General features: G+C 39.7%; 1 protein-coding gene across 10 annotated transcripts in view; it reads right to left on the bottom strand.

The window, feature by feature from the left end:
- Positions 1–16877, bottom strand: part of cita (citron rho-interacting serine/threonine kinase a) — a 64829-nt gene that overhangs the window by 11681 nt on the left and 36271 nt on the right. For 3 of the 10 annotated variants that reach the window (XM_061785569.1, XM_061785570.1, XM_061785578.1), the window contains exons 25-47: positions 16555–16752; positions 16103–16296; positions 15853–15988; positions 15629–15733; positions 13812–13952; positions 13541–13648; positions 12979–13171; positions 12519–12680; positions 11838–11861; positions 11321–11458; positions 8521–8701; positions 8298–8389; positions 8108–8212; positions 7844–8013; positions 7508–7552; positions 1866–1946; positions 1633–1768; positions 1287–1426; positions 1080–1172; positions 892–1000; positions 643–771; positions 386–466; positions 213–291 (exon numbers count right to left, since the gene is read on the bottom strand). In XM_061785569.1, the coding sequence (XP_061641553.1) occupies positions 213–291; positions 386–466; positions 643–771; positions 892–1000; positions 1080–1172; positions 1287–1426; positions 1633–1768; positions 1866–1946; positions 7508–7552; positions 7844–8013; positions 8108–8212; positions 8298–8389; positions 8521–8701; positions 11321–11458; positions 11838–11861; positions 12519–12680; positions 12979–13171; positions 13541–13648; positions 13812–13952; positions 15629–15733; positions 15853–15988; positions 16103–16296; positions 16555–16752 (2840 nt within the window). The remainder of the gene's footprint in view (positions 1–212; positions 292–385; positions 467–642; positions 772–891; positions 1001–1079; positions 1173–1286; positions 1427–1632; positions 1769–1865; positions 1947–7507; positions 7553–7843; positions 8014–8107; positions 8213–8297; positions 8390–8520; positions 8702–11320; positions 11459–11837; positions 11862–12518; positions 12681–12978; positions 13172–13540; positions 13649–13811; positions 13953–15628; positions 15734–15852; positions 15989–16102; positions 16297–16554; positions 16753–16877) is intronic. The other 7 variants (XM_061785572.1, XM_061785579.1, XM_061785573.1 and 4 more) reach the window with 5 other exon arrangements.

Below are 16877 nucleotides of genomic sequence, written 5' to 3'. Positions count from 1 at the left end.
ATATACATATACAGTAGTATGTAATAGACATTATAGACAAACAACCATTCACACGGTACACCTATGGGCAATATTGTTTTCAATTAAGCTAACATGTATGGTGTTTCATGCATGCACCCTCTTGACACTGAGGGTGTCTCCTATTTGTCATCATTTGAAATGTAAATAAAGATCCCATAAGGACGTGCCAAAGGATATCAACATAAACTTACCCTAATGCAGAATGTCCCTGAATCTCAATTACATCCAGAGAGTTGAAGTAGGTCACAAACAAGTATGGCTCTCTATAGGCTGAAAGGTCAAAGTCTCATTTAATATCACATGACGTGCTGATCAGGGGACAGTAAATAAAATGCATTATAATCTAACGAAGATTCACACTGACCAAATGAAAGAGGGAGGCGGCTCCACTTGATATCGTCAGTTCTACTCCTGCGGCCGTATGCATCCACAAAAACGCCAAACTCTGCAATAAATTGTTTTTATTGGAATGTCCCAAAAAAACAGCACTTCTTTTAAGATTGTGGGGACACTCTACAAGTCAATGACAGTTATATATGAAAGAAATTTACAGATTTGCTCAACAGTGCACTGTTTTGGCATTGTGGCACCTTCACTGACACACAGAAAAGAACATCTCACCATGGAAACAGAGCAGGTATTCCTCCTTCTGAGGAGCCGTGGTAACCTGAATGATGGAAATGGGGAAACTGTGGGAGGATGCGGCGAACACAGCAGAGGCTAACGTCACATCATCTTTATCCAGGAACTCTGCAGGAATAGACTTGCATTAGTTAAGCACCTCAGTCAGGTTAAAGTGAACACACAATACTTTAGATTTAATATCAAGAGCACTCGAATGTGGTGGATAGCCAGTGCTGGATGACAAACCTTCGAGCACATACTGCTTCATTTCAATTTCATAGAATTTGTTGGTGCCAATGATAATACTATAGCCAGTGAAGTGGATACAACTGCAGGGCTCTGAGGTCTCAATTTCCTGTAAATAAAGTCAAATGAACAATATAACCCACTTCATTTCTTGAACAAAAAATAGCCTCTCCTGTATGCACACTTGCCTTTCTGATACAGAATTTATTGAGGCTTTCATTGAGTCGTAGGATTGTAATTTTATTGGGCATAGCAGCACAGATACAGATCCCATTGTCAATCTGTGAAGAAAGAAAAAAACTCAGCATATTTTTGTGATGCTCAGCTCATTAACTGCAACTTCATCTCTGCAAACTGATGACTTTACTTCATATGATGAAAACATTCTAACTGACCTTTCCAGAGGAGAAGAGGTGGCACCCCTTCACTGTCTCGAAGATGAAGGGGTTGAGGTCAGGTGGAGCTGGGAGATGGGACTGTGACAAAGACTGTTTTACCTTCTTGATCTCCACCAAACAGAGGGCCCGATCCTCTCCTGGAAGACACATTCAGTACAAATATATTACGTGTATAAATTACAGTACATGAAATTGAAAGACTTTATACACGAAGAGCAAAATGAACATATATAGAGAAGCATGAGCACAAGTAATGAAAACCTAAATGACTTGGTAATATAGATTAGTTGAAAAAAAATGTCATCAGGAGAATTACAGTTCCTGAATGGCTCTATTGACTAACCAGTGATCATCAACAGCTTGTCAAGCTCCCTCAGGATCTGAATCTGGAATACCGAGGTCAGGCCCGGAATGTGGGTTAAGGAGTTCTTTATGACGTTCAACGCATACAAGCCCTCCTCAGAGCCAACCAGCACAATCTAAGGCGAGTAACAAGGACAGTCATTGATGTGAAACCTGCAGGCAGACGGTGCAGCCGCCTAATGACAAGCGTATACTAAATGTTTATGGCAGAACCTGGTCAGTGAGAGGCAGAGTGCAGTTGATGTCCAAGCGGTCGTCACCCTCCAGCTTCAGCAAAGAGTTCCCCAGAAGTTTCTGTAAGGACACCAAAAAGCAAGATTTGAGGAGGGAAAGTGAGATAGGCAATCGGCATCATAAGATGTTCAGCATGAATGACAGACAATGCTCAAAAGCCTCATTTTCAACTAACAAGATAAAGGAAACCCCACTTAATGTTGGTTGAGTACATGCAGCCGCGAATAAGAATGTAGCCTGAATAAACAGATGGGCCATATTTTATACACATCACTGACATTAGCAATTCTCCTATATAATTGAAGTTTATGCAAACAAATTAGGTTGTCAGTGTGTTTCCAATTTTCAGTAGCCTGTTAATATACTGTATATACTGTACAGTAGTCATGGCTAAAAATGTTTTAGCTGTATTGTCTTGTATATATACAGCAGCTGAAATAAGTATTTAAATGTCACCATTTTTCTCATTAAATATATTTCCTAAAGTGCTATTGACAGTAAAGTTTCACAGATGTTGGGAACAACCCAAGTAATCCATACATACAAAAAAAGTAGAACAAACAAGCTCAGAAATTAAGCTGTGTGTAATAATGTGAGATGACTCAGGGAAAAACTATTCAACACGCCAACTGTTATTTATTTAATACTTTGTACAAAAGCCTTTGTTTGCAATGACAGCTTCAAGACGCCTCATGTATGGAGAAACTAGTCGCATGCATTGCTCTGGTGTGATTTTGGCCCATTCCGCCACACAAGCAGTCTTCAAATCTTGAAGGTTCCGTGGGCTACTTTTATGGACCTCGAGTTTCAGTTGTTTCCATAGATTTTCAATTGGATTCAGGTCAGGTGATTGGCTGGACCATTCTAGCAGCTTTATTTTTTTTCTTTGAAACCAATTGAGTTCTGGGCAGTATGTTTTGGATCATTATCCTGCTGAAATGGCCACCATCATTTCATTTTCATCATCCTCGTAAATGGCAGCAGATTTTTGTCAAGAATGTCTCGGTACATTTCCCCATTCATCCTTCCTTCAATATAATGTGAAGTTTACCAGTACCATTTGCTGAAAGGCAGCCCCAGACCATCATGTTCGCACCTCCGAACTTCACTATTGGTATTGTGTTTTTAGGGTGATGTGCAGTGCCGTTTCTCTTCCAAACGTGCTGTGCATTATGGGTTCCAAACAGTTCAATTTTGCTCTCATGCGACCAGACTATATTCTCCCAGTATTTAACTGGCTTGTCCAAATATTGTTCAGCAAACTTTAAACGAGCTTTGGCATGTTTTTTTTTTTTTCCAGCAATGGGGTCTTGCATGGTGAGCGTGCATACAGGCCATGGCGGCGGAGTACATTACTCACTGTTTTCCTTGTGACAACAGTACATGCAAATTGCAGGTCTTTTTGAAGCTCACCACAGGTGGTCCTTGGCTCTTGCACAACTCTTCTGATTATTCTTTGCACTCCTCTGTCAGAAATCATGCGAGAGAGCACCTGATCAAGGCAAAATTATGGCGGTATGATTGGCTTTCCACTTACGTATTATGGTCCGAACCGTGCCCACTGGCACATTCAGAAGCTTAACCAATGCCATCGTTATGTTTTGCAACAATTAGTTTGCAATGGGCAGCATGGTGGGCGACTGGTTAGCACATCTGCCTCACAGTGCTGAGGACCAGGGTTCAAATGTGGAGTTTACATGTTCTCCCTGTTGAACTGCGGAGGTTTTTTCCGGGCACTCCGGTTTCCTCCCACATCCCAAAAACATGCACAGTAGGTTAACTGAAGACTCTAAATTGCCCATAGGTGTGAATGTGAGTGCGCATGGTTGTTTGTTTACATGTGCCCTGCGATTGGCTGGCGACCAGTTCAGGGTGTACCCCGCCTCCCGCCCGAAGATAGCTGGGATAGGCTCTAGCACGCCCGCAACCCTAGTGAGGATAAGTGGTACAGAAAATTGATGGATAGTTTGCAATGGTCTTGAGACAGCTTTTTGCTCTTACCCATCGTGAGATGTGTCTTCACTCATACCTTGGCAATGAGATCCTTTTGTAGGCCATCAATTAGGACTAACCATCTGATATTCATTTGCACTAACAAGGGGCCGGATTGCTGTTTGATTATTGATAGATTTTAGGTGTTGTCTTGGCTTTCAATGGCTTTTTGCACCTGAGTTTTTTCATGTGTTCAATAGTTTTTCCCCTGTGTCATTTCCCATTTTTACACACTTTTTTTTTTACACAATTTCTGATCTTATTTGTTATACTTTCTTTGAATGTATGGATTACTTGGGTTGTTCCCAACATCTGGTGAAATTGTCAGGTCAATAGCACCTTTGGAAGAATATTTAGTGAGAAAAATGGTGATGTGTTGAATACTTATTACAGCCGCTCTGTATTCGTCTAAATAAATAAATGAATCCTCTTATTATTCTGGCATTTAGCAAAGAGAAAATTTGGGTAATCCTAATTGACCTAAAACAGTAAACGTTTAGTCTGATTGTAGTTTTATAATAATATAATATTTTTTATATGTCTACTGGAGCAAGCTTTTTAAAATCAATAAAACTTCACATTCCTCACACACACACACTTGGCTATAGACATTTAAAAAAATATCTATTTACAGTGTGCACTTGTTTAGAAATGCTGCTTGTTGATGAAACAAACAAACCACTTGCTACCGGCCAACACTATTCAGAAGAGATTATTACAGATGAGCATTGTGCATATTATCCAAATTTGATTCGACTCGGCAACAGAAAGTAACACCTGGATTTAAAATGTTACATCATAGATGGCTTTGACGTCTGAAACTTAAAGGGATTATTAGTAAATGAGAAAGCAATACATTTATATCATAAAAATTTAAAATTTATTTAAATGAATTATTTAAGGCACTGTAAATGTAATACATTATGGAGGTTGCTTACATTTGCTTTAAATAACAAGGTCACAGAAAACAATTGTGACTCTAAAGGTTATCTTATGTGAACTTCTAATTTGTAAAAATATATTGTGCTGTCTAGTGACTCTTCACTGAACTGCAGCATCATGATAACACGTTTGAACTGCAGTGTTGTCCGAGCATCACAAAAGTTGTGTGTGACACCCTTATTTTGACAACATAATAATGAAGGCAAGCTTTGGGTAAATTGGTGACTCGGAGGAAGCAGGAGCATTATCTATCTTAATTTTCCCATCTTTTGTTTCTGAGGTACAATAAGGTTGCAAAGAGTGTGAAACTGTGTCCATGTGTTTCAGTGAAAGCGCTGAAGCAACGCATGGCTCTTGCAGAAGGATGCATAGCACAGCATGCTGTGGGCCAAAATTGCAGAGTACAATTCAGAGCCATGCATTCTGCAAAGCAGAGGTGGGACCAAGTCATTGCTTTGCAAAGTCTTTGCCCTCAAGTCCCGAGTCAAGTCCCAAGTCGAGACAGGCAAGTCCCGAGTCAAGTCTCAAGTCGAGACATGCAAGTACAGAGTAAAGTCGCAAGTCCTACACTTTGAGTTTCAAGTACCTTAGAGTCATTTTACCATTTGATAAAGAAAGTGCATTGAACCCTTATAAGAAAATAAAGGGGCTGATTTTTTGCACCTTCAAAGCCAATCGTCGGGCGGTGGGGGTGAATAATAAAGTATAAGGATAAAATATATTTTTGCTTGGTTCAAAAGCAATTATGAATACACGAGAGAAAATTAGACATTTAATTTAACAATGAATTACCAATTGGTTTCCTGTTTTACATAATCAACAGTATTTTTCTTAAATTCATATTGTGCATATACAATAGTTTCATGTTGAATAGATGCCAGCTGGGTGCTGAGCGATTGGTAAATAAAGTGAATAACAAAAGAAATACAGTATAAGACTGTGTAAAGGAAGCTCAGACAGCACACAGCCAGCCCACCGTTTAACTATTTGCGTGATCACTCACAAAGCTAGCTGCTAATGCTAATAAAAAAAAACAACAACAACAACATAAAGCCGTGCGATTTCCAAAAACCAATGTGGATTTTTTTGTTGTTGCAGCAACTAACGTCCTTATTGCTGCGTTAAATGTCGTTGTCGTTTCTGTGTATGTCAACAGTAGTTCTTGGAACGTATACTTTATTTAGCTGTCACATTTATTGTTGATTCACGATGCACTTTATTTTTTATTTTTTAAACAAAACCATTACTTTAGGTAGTGTGTGAAAGAATGACCTCTTGGTCAATTCCTTTACCAGAGCATGCCAAACAGGCCATTAACTGTTTAAAGACAATAAGACCTAACTACACATTAGCAATAATGGTGTGGGACACTTTGATGTAATAAATACCGTAATTTCTCGTGTATAATACATACCCATGTATAATATGCGCCCCCAAAGTTGACCTAAAAATTCTGGAAAACCCTTCTACCAATCTATAATGCATTTTTACAATGCATGATTTTGCTTCCCGTATGATCAAACCATGAAGTATTATCTGTATTTTTTAGTTTTTCAAAGAGTTATTGTGACGTTGTGCACTTAATTTGAACATGTAATACTTACTTTTTATTTCCTTGATGTTATTTTGAAATTCACAGCCCGACTTCTATTTAGTAAATGAGAAAACAAACAGTTGTGCTCACACGTTTGATTACCCGGTCAGAATTTGTAAGACGGGTACAATTCTTTAAAAAAAAACATGAAGGGCCAGGTGAAACACATTTAGTTTTATTTTAATGGGATTCAAATTAAACGGTCAAGCATTTCAGAAGAGCATTATCACAAAACATAACCATAAAGAAATTAATGATGGTTGTTGTTCAGTCATCAGTCGCATTTAAAAAAAAAAAAAAAAAACATTTCACAAATTCTGCCAGGGTATGTAAACTTATCAGCACAACTGTACATATTATGCAGTCATATGTACCCCTGTCATATTGGAATAAAAGTGTAGGCTACACCTTTATCATAGCCTCTAGGTGGCGCTGGCATATTAGAATGAAAGTGTAAAACTTTTTCATAACCTCTAGATGGCGGCATACATTTATAAAATGGGAAAGATTTTATTTTATTTAAAATTTTCCCCTATACCTATGTATAATGTGCACCATTGATTTTTTACTTTTGGGGAAAAAAATGTGCATTATACACAAGAAATTACAGTAACTATTAAGACCTTCAGCATTATGTTGCCACATATCATATTTTCCTTTAGTTAAAACAGTAATTTGCACATATAGCTATAGAAAGAGATGGCTACAAAGTGGTGGTTTCTCAGTGTTTTGTTCAAAGTAGCAAGTCCTTTCATGTCAATGGGTTCAAATCAAAGTGCAGTCATGAGCCATTTCTGTTCAAATCCAAGTCAAGTTGCAAGTCTTTTAACATATTGTCAAGTTGAGTCTAAAGTCATCCAATTCATGACTCGAGTCCAAGTCATGTGACTTGAGTCCACACCTCTGCTTCACAGTATATTTTATGTGCAAATTTGGCCATTTAAAACAGCGACTATGGAACCATTCATCAGCCTGGTTCTGTGTTATCCTGCACAGAGCAGCTATAGTGTTCTATGCATGGACAGGTACAGCAACTACATGCTCAGCCAGTTGGTCACTGAAGCCCAAGCATTCGTGCAGCTTCTTACTGTACCTGAACCAGGGGTGATAGGTTCTTCTGTCTTTTAGAAACACCTGTCTATAATGTTCCACACAACCGCATTGATACACACACACAGTATATAATCACATCGAGGACAATGACAAGACACAAATAGAAGACGTGGGTGGTGATAACATGCAGAGAGAGAGAAAAGAGGGAAGAGGGGAAAAAGAAATGAAGGCACTGGCTGTTGTTGGAGGCATTGATTACAGTTGACTTAAACCACAACAAACAGTACGCATTTCCCTTGAGTTACATTTCAATTTGACATGGCCATAAGACACCTATTATTTTAAAAATTACACAGAAAAAAGCTAAAGCACTTACAGCGTCTGAATCCCCTTTGTCTTTAGATCCACGGCTACCAGCCACCACAGACTCCAGTACAGCCACCCAGCGCTGTTTGTCTGGGAAACTGGGAGCCATGAAGTAGAGGGACTGGCCAGGCCAACAAGTGGTGTGGGGATGCGACTCCAGCTTCAGAATGTAAGGGATGTCTGGACACAAACACCCGCAAAACGTAGACTAGAGAGGTTGATATTCTTAACAATGGTCCAAGTGCAGTAGTAATCGCTGGCAATTAACCACTACCTGACTTTGCAGTGTTGATGAGCTCAGAGGTTCCAACAGCTCCATGAACAGTTACCTCTCCATCAGGAAGACAAAGCTCAAACTCTTCTTCCTCATTTACACAGTCTAAATAGGACATGTCAAATTAGTTTTGTACAGGATACTGATTAATCTCTGATGTCTCTTTATAATAATAGAAAAAGATGGCAACCTTCTCTGGGTTCTGTATCGTAGATTGATATTTTTGTTCCATCAAGAACCACATATTTTGTCTCCCAGCCCTGCTGACCACGCTTGCCATTTCTTGGTAAAACACACAAAACAAAATAATAATAAAAAAATCAATCAACAATATAATAATCTACAAAATAAAATATATAGCATGGTATATAATTGTCCACGGGCCAGTATGTCAGGAAGAGTGAACAACTGACCTTGGCTGCTTCATCCATCCCTCCAAGCGAACATGCCCACTAGCTTCCTTGACCTGTAGTCCAGGGGAGCTTGCCTTCTCTCGGCATAAAGCCTCAGAGAAGTGGGTAGCATATTCAACTGGCAGACCACAAGTGGCTGGAAGGCATGGTGAGCATTTGGGATGACAAAGGGTGTGGCACTCTATAGGACAACAAACAAAAAAAAGTCAGACAGAATTTTCTTTAAATTCATTTTATGAAATAATGTTTACAGAGTAGACATTTTAAATATTTTTTTAACACATCAAAAATAAAATTTCACATTTATTTTAGGCTTATTTTAAATCTAGGGTAAAAGATGGGGATTGCGTTTTCCGCCATTCATTTTCTATACCGCTTGTCCTTAGAGTTAGAGGTGAGCTGGAGCCTATCCTGACTAACTTTGGACAAGAGATTTGGGATACACTTTACCCAATCACAGGGCGCACGCACGCACTTCCCACTTAGAGACAATTTAGAGTTTTCAATGAACCAAACATGCATGTTTTGGGGCGGCTGTGACTGTAGGGAGAGCAGGTCGTCTAGTGACCGAAGGGTAACTGGTACGAATCCCGGCTACGACTGTCCGGATGTCGAAGTGTCGTTGGGCAAGACACTGAACCCTAATTTGCTCCCAATGGCCCTGGCAGCGCCTTGCATGGCAGCAGTCGCCCCATTGGTGTGTGAGTGGGTGAATGTGACGCTTTGTAAAGTGCTTTAGACACTGTGATGGTGTAGATAAAGTGTGATATAAGTGCAGTACATTTATCATTGTACCAGTTTTTGGAATGTATGAGTAAGTCGGCATGCCCAGAAAAAACAAGTGCAGCACAGGAAGATCTATAATATGAACTCACAACCTCTGAACTGTGAGGCAGATTTGCTAACCACTACACCATGCTGCTCACTAGTCAAATCAAGCTGAATTAAAATAAATATAAAGAAATACTAACTTTGGGGCATATTTTACCGTGTGATTAAGTCAGAAAAGGCATTCAGCTGTGGGCTTTTCTTGATGCGCCCATTCTCCAATCCACTTAATTCTGTCCTTTGCGCATATTCCTGCCAGTTAAGCACTCTGGGTGGAGCAACCCCTTGAATGTGGGTGCTCCTTGTCAAATCTGGCCTAGCACGCATTCTCTCAAAGACTGCAGCACTTTTCTTAATGTTCTTATTGCGCACTCCCAAGGCTGTTGTAAGTCTAGCGCCCTGTGAAGGTGAAACAACATATTGCACATTTATATTTAAGTTTACTGCTCCCACGGGACCGGTGACACTGGCATTCAGTCATAGGCACAGTATTACCGTAATTTCTCATGTATAATGCACATTATTTCCCCCCCAAAAATTGTCAAAAGTCAATAGTGTGCATTATACATAGATATAGGGGAAAATGAAAAAGAAGTTTCCATTTTATAAATGTATGCCGCCACCTAGAGGATATGAAAAGGCAGCACACTTTCATTGCAATATGCCACCACCCCTAGAGGTTAAGAAAAAGTTGCACACTTTCATTCTAGCATGCCACTTAGAGGTTATGAAAAAAGTGTAGCCTACACTTTCATTCCAATGTGACAAGGGTACATATGACTGCATATATGTATAATTGTGTTCATAAGTTCACATACAGAATTTGTGAAATTTTTTTTTTTTTTTTTTAAATAAATACGACTGATGACTGAACAACAACCATCATTAATTACTTCATGGTTATGATTTGTTTAATGATAATGCCTTTCTGAAATGCTTGACAATTTAATTTGAATATCACTAAAATAAAATTAAATCTGTTTTGCCTGGCCCTTCATGTTTTCTTTAAAGAATTGTACCCATCTTACAAATTTTGCCTTGGTAATCAAACATATGAGCACAACTGTGTGTTTTCTCATTTACTAAATAAAAGTAGGGCTGTGAATTTCAAAATAAGAGCAAGTAAATAAAGTGCTTAACTTCAGAATAATTATTTGAAAAAAACTAACAAAATACAGATATTACTTCATGTTTTGATCATAAGGGTAGAAGCAAAATCATGCATTATAAAAATGCATTATACATAGGTAGAAGGGTTTTCCAGAATTTTGAGGTCAACTTTGGGGGTGCGTATTATACACAGGTGCACATTATACACGAGAAATTACGGTACTTATGAATGGAGTGGTGGGCACGTCACCAGCAGTGGGGCGATGATTAACTCGCGGATCCGCTATGGAAGTTAATTTCACATTTAAAGTGTGACATATTTTCCGGATGGATTTTTATCACATTTACATGTCTCAGGAAAACGACACTCTCTGGGAAATACAATCACCCTCAGAATTCCATGAGTCACACCTCTGCTGGGAGCGCACACATAAGCCGCATACGCACGGTGGGTGTGTCAGAAGTCATTACGGGAGAATTGGCGTACCTTGAAATTGCACAAGCCAGGCGTGTAAAAAAGAAAAAGAAAAAAGACTTCTGCATGAACGGGAAAATATGGCCCTAAATAACTGTTGTGTATGAAGACTATGACAAAACAAACTATGCCTAGTGCAGATTACTCTTTACAGGAGAGTATTTTGCTCCCAAGATTATTCATGGTAAATTCCGTAACAATATTGATTTTTTTTTAAACTATATTTTTTACATGGGCCTAGTTACAGCCCCCAAAAATTCCATCTGAGATAATGTGATTGATGGGTTTCAAGGACTATGGTTAGTAATTTTGATAAGACTGGACAATGAATCTCTTTCTGAAATACCATCCGCCATTCTCGAAACAGAGTAAACAGAGGACACAAACCTAGACAAGTGGCAGCCTGGCGTCCAAAATGCACAGTGTCCAGGCAGACGGCACATTTGGCAGCCCTCATGTTGAGACCCACAGTGAAGCGATGGGGAATGTTATGGTGCATTCTCTCCTTCACACGACGACCAAACTCTGCAATTAAAAAAAAAACAAAAAAAAAAAACAGGGGTAAATAGCTGTGAGCAAAAACAAAGATTTTAGTGTTATTTTGAGGGGAAAAACATTTCATGACAAGAATATCTTTTTTCATAAGTTGCATGGTAAAAATGGTGAAATAAAAATGATAGATTTTTAGTATAAAATCTCCTGTTTAGGTTTGGCAGTGATTTAGTTATAGCACTGATGAAAATCACACTATGCATATCAATCAGAATGGAATGCATAAAGAATGAAGTATGGCGGTACAAAAGAGACAAATATAAACATACAAACAACATACAACAAACATTAGTGGAGGACCATTGGTATTTGAGAAGATGTAAGATAAAGGAATGGGTGACTGCTAACTTACTTTCAAAGGTGACCCTCCTCTTTTCTGCAAGGAATAAGAGGAAAGAGACAGAAAGGAGATAGCAGTCTAACAATAGCTATGTGAAAGTGAAAGAGACACATGGATTGAGGCCTGAATCGCAAAGAAAGGGAATGGACTTGTCACTTATCAAAGTGTATCTGATGGGATCAGAGCCAATGTCGCCTTGTTCTGCCCACTTTTCTTTACATTGCTGTAATAGGAGGATTTTTCAGAACTCATTAGGAAACTTTATCATTGGTTATAAATCTGATTGGTTTAATGAGATACATTTTCATTCTGCTTCTTCAATATAGGAGAGTCTGCCTTAAAACCAGTTTCATCAGATTAATCCATTTTACATTCCCTTGTGAGACAGGCCCAGGCAGGATTAAAATATTGGCTGGATAAAAGCACAGCAACTAAAACCTGAAAGACATCTTTTTTCCCCTTCAGTCCCTGCTCCTGGTTTGGTGAGCGTTTCAGATTTACAAGGTTCTAAGGTTTACAAGGTTAGTTATCCAACTTAATTTAGGTTCTAATCCTGCCTTACGAAGGCTGACAGAAGAAACAAACATTCATCACACCACATAAGCAAAATAGGCAAACAAAGGTTTTGTTGACAGTGATAGTATATACACATGAGATTGAAGATTTATGTAACAGAGACTATGTGTGTGTCACCTTCAGGTGTGGAAGTCTCTTTGGAGCGGGTTGAGGGGTTAAGCAGCCCACAAGGGTTGGGTTGATGCTCTGGGGACTTTACAATGGCCGACATGAGAATTTGATGGCGAGCCTGGGCTGGTGTGGAAGTAGTCATGTGATCCTGTGCTTTGAAATGAGCGGCTGTATATTCAGAAACATTTAAGTCCATAGTAAGTGGGGCCATGCCGGTATAAATCTGGAAATATTTGTCCCAACAAAAAAAGAAGACACTATACATTGAAGTCCAGGGGTGCATTTCAAATATCGTTAAATCTTTTTCCCCTCCAGAACCATTTCGAGTTGGCTAAATGCCTCATTTACTTGAGCTGACCAATAAGTTGGGGTAATGAAGTGCTAGTATCAATAATGGGTTTGATAAAGATTAAGACTAAACGAGAAACTACATGACTGCTCCTGTACATAGACAGTCACGACGTACCCTCTTCCCTTAGGGATCGTAGCTCTAGTCTCATCTTCTGAAGAGCCTCTTCCAGCTCTCCACACCTTGAGCGCTCCTTCTCCAACGCAAGCTTCATGTCACTGTACTGCAAGGGTACTGCTGGCTGGGTTTGAGGAGTCAATGCCCCATTCGTTGTAGTGCCTACATCTTCACGCCGTCGCCCAAAAATACCCTGTTCACACAGGGAACATGGAGAGAGGATGTTACTTATATCATGAGATTACCATATATTATACTGTAGACTGTTCAAAAGCCTTGGGACACATTTGTCCATTATGCTGGTCCCCTTTGTCCCCCCCCTAAAACTGAATTCTTGGGTGTGGAAGAATTGAAGGACCCCAATCTTAGACACTAGACAAGAAATCTCCATAAGGTTCGAAGTTGTAGCAGCTAAAAAATGAGGGTACCTCAATACTTTTGTCAACATAGTGCATAAATACAGTATATGGTCTCTCACATTATTTTAACAATAGCCCCAATACAGTGACGCAAACATTAACAGTCTATTACGACCGATGGTCATTTAATATTTTGTGGTGACCTTCTTTTTCTTGGTGGGCTGGTCCATTTTGGCCTGAAGGAAGTCGATGAGTTTGGTCTGCTGCGAGATGGTCCCCTCCATCTTCACCTTCTCATGGGAATATACAGCCTGCAAAATAAAGATGAATTTTAAGCCCCTTCGAGGACATCACTTGGAACAATTTATTTATTAATATCTCCAGTTGATCTACAAATCATTGAAATTTCCAAAATTAGTCCTAATAGTCCTAATACAGCATCTCATTCAATTGGCAATCTATTGCACTGAGCACCTGTATATTCTCCAACTGGTACTCCAAATCGGTCCTCTCAGTCTTCAGCATATCAGTCTGGTCCAGCGCATCCTGTAGACCCTGGGTGAGACGGAAAATGTGGCTTTTTTGGAGATCCATCTGCTGTTGCAGCTTTCCTTGCTGTGAACACATTAGTAGACAGATAAATAAGTGGGGAAAAAATCTACAACACCTTAGCGCTTCCACAGCATAAGAGGAATCTCATTTTTATTTTTCATTCAGGAAAATTACCAAGGCATTAAATATACCATGGAACACAGTGAAGACAGTCACCATACAGTGGAGAAAATATAGCACAACAGTGACATTAAAAATAACTTGATGTCCCTCCAAAATTAATGAAAAGACAAAAAACAGTCAGTCAGGCTGCCAAGAGGCCAACAGCATCATTAAAGGGACTACAGGAAATTCTGGTAAGTACATGTAACAACAATCCTCCATCTTTTTCATATGTCTGGGCTAAGGTGCAGGATGGCAAGACAGAAGGCTTATCTTACACAGAAAAAAGAAAGGAAAAAAAAAAAATCACTTGAAATTTCCAAAGCACGTACAGGAGAATGTTCCAATAAAACAGAGGTTGAACGATTTGGCAATAATTCGAAAAAGTATGTTTGGCACAAACACAACACTGCTCATGACCAAAAGAACACCGGTCTTGTATAAAGCACCTGTTAGCGAGAAAAAGTACAAGTATTACTAGAAATCACATTGTAGAATATTACTTGAAAAAACGTCTTAAAGTAACTGACATTAAATGTACTTCATCCATCCATTCTCAATACCGCTTATCCTGTTCAGGGTCGTGGGGTGCTGGGGCCTATCCCAGCTGATTTAGGTCAAGTAAGTCAGTTGGAAGTAAAAGTATCAAAAAAGTGGTTAGTATTTTTAACATGTTTTATTTAATTCTATTTATCTAAGAATTTTTTAAAATTGATTTAGTTTACTTCAGTAGACTAGTTAGCCCGGCCATCACGCGACGCTGGTGTCTGCCGGCCTGAATACATTACCAGTGCGGCCATATAAAGACTACTTGGTTACCTGCGTCTCATTTTTATAACCTCCCCCTATTGGTATCCCTACCACATCAGTACAGGCAGGACTATTCATCGGCTTTTCGAGCCACAGTTCAGTAATTACGTGAATGAACAATTTCTTCTGACTATATTTTGTAGTCACGAAGATACAGTAGAAAGGGGAAAATAATTGGAGTGTAAGGGTACATTCAGAAATTCAATCTGACCATCTCACTGCGCTCTGAGAGTGCAGTGTTTAGAGAGGCAGAGCGCACTCCATTTTCTATGAATTTACGAACGACCGTGTTGGCCATTGGCAGGGATACATCAGTGCGTCCGCCATATTGAATGTGTCAGTTCTGCCTGTAGACATCTTGTCCTGCCTGACGCTCCGGCCTCTCCGTCTCCTCAGTCAGAGCGGCAGGAGTGCGCTCCGGCACTCCCAGAGTGTGACGCTCTGAATACCAAACTGCACAGGTCACATTATTGTATAGTATAGGTTACATTAACAGTGTAAAAGTTTAGAATATTTTTTTTTTTTTGGTCTCAGTTTTTTATAGCCACTGTACGTGTCCTGTGTTTGACTGCTGACCAATATGTACCCGCCTCTCGCCCAAAGTCAGCCGGAAAAAGCTCCAGCCCAATGAGAAGTGGTATCGAAAATTGATCAATGGAACTTGAATGAGAGGAGGAATTTACCATACCAGATAAAGTATGTGCTCTAAATTTGAAGTACATTACATTTGTGCGGAAAATGTCTCAGTAATCTAATTGACTTTGTACCTCTTCCATCAGCCTCTGTTTCAACTCCCTCTCAGTCTCCAATTTCTGCTGCAAGCTGCGAGCATTCATCTCCAACATGGCGTGCTTCTTCTCCAGATCATTGAGCTGCACAAACAAGAGAATGCACGTTATATCAACATTGGCATAATTATGCAGCAACAAGGGCATAACTGAAGTTAGATTCATCTTGGATCTGAAATATAAATGCAGTTCTGACAACTCACAGTATCAGACAGACTTTCAGCTTTGAGTCTCTGCTCCTTCAAGGCCTGCTGCAGGGCCAATATCTCAGCTTTGTGCTCTTTGACCGCTAGTTCTACTGCCTGGCGAGACTCTGTGCTGCGCTGGTCTGCCCGTAGCCTGTGAAAAGCACAGTAAAAGACGTTAAAAAAAGTTTTGTTGTGAACTGCAATCAAACAGAGATGTCAAACATTCATCACATTGTAAATACATTTAAGACTGCTGAAACATTACCTGTTTTGCTTTTCATTATCCAGCAGTCTCTGCAGTTCCCTAGTGCGCCTCTCGGCCTGGCTTTTTTCATCCTCCAGGGCCCCTCTCCAAGCCTCCCACTGCCTCTCCTTCTCCAGCAGCTCATCATTCAGGGACTCAAGCTCCACCACCTGCTCCTCCAGCATGCTACATGTGGTCTTCAGTGTCTCAATGTTCTAGGAAGGTTAATAAAATGGAAAATTGAGGAAACTGTCATTCACATCTTTTTGAAAAACCTGTTTGTTGGCTGGCAAGCATTTCAGGGGACAGAAGAGTCTTAACCCCAATTTGTTTGAAATAGTCTAACTAATAGATATGCTTTACACTGAAGCTTTCAGGTGAAAAAATATCAGTAAAATAATCTACTATATTAAATGAAATCAATAACTGTGTTCTGATTGTGTGAACTGTGTTCATACATTAGACAACATTACTTGTTTTTGATTGTTGAGATGCATTTCACGGTCTGCCACCTCTCTCCTGAGTCGGTCCACCTCCTGGCTCAGCTGAAGTTGGTCCTCCCTCTCATCTGATGCTTCGTCCAATTGCTTGGACAGGTAAAAGTTCTGGCGGTTCAACTCAGCATTTTCCTGACTCAGCTGGGTAAGTTGCTCCTCAAGGTCAGTGATCACCTAAAACAACACAGAGCTATATGATTCTGCAGTGCCCATGGAACAGATAACTGAGTGACAATGGCACTGCATCAAGTGAACTTGCATTTTGGCATATATGATTTAGCATGGCGGCACGGTGGCCG

This window comes from Phyllopteryx taeniolatus, chromosome 9 (assembly GCF_024500385.1).
Source record: "Phyllopteryx taeniolatus isolate TA_2022b chromosome 9, UOR_Ptae_1.2, whole genome shotgun sequence".
Classification (NCBI taxonomy): Eukaryota; Metazoa; Chordata; class Actinopteri; order Syngnathiformes; family Syngnathidae; genus Phyllopteryx; species Phyllopteryx taeniolatus.
Note: the sequence above shows the minus strand (reverse complement) of the source record. Positions and strands in the feature narration are given on the sequence as shown.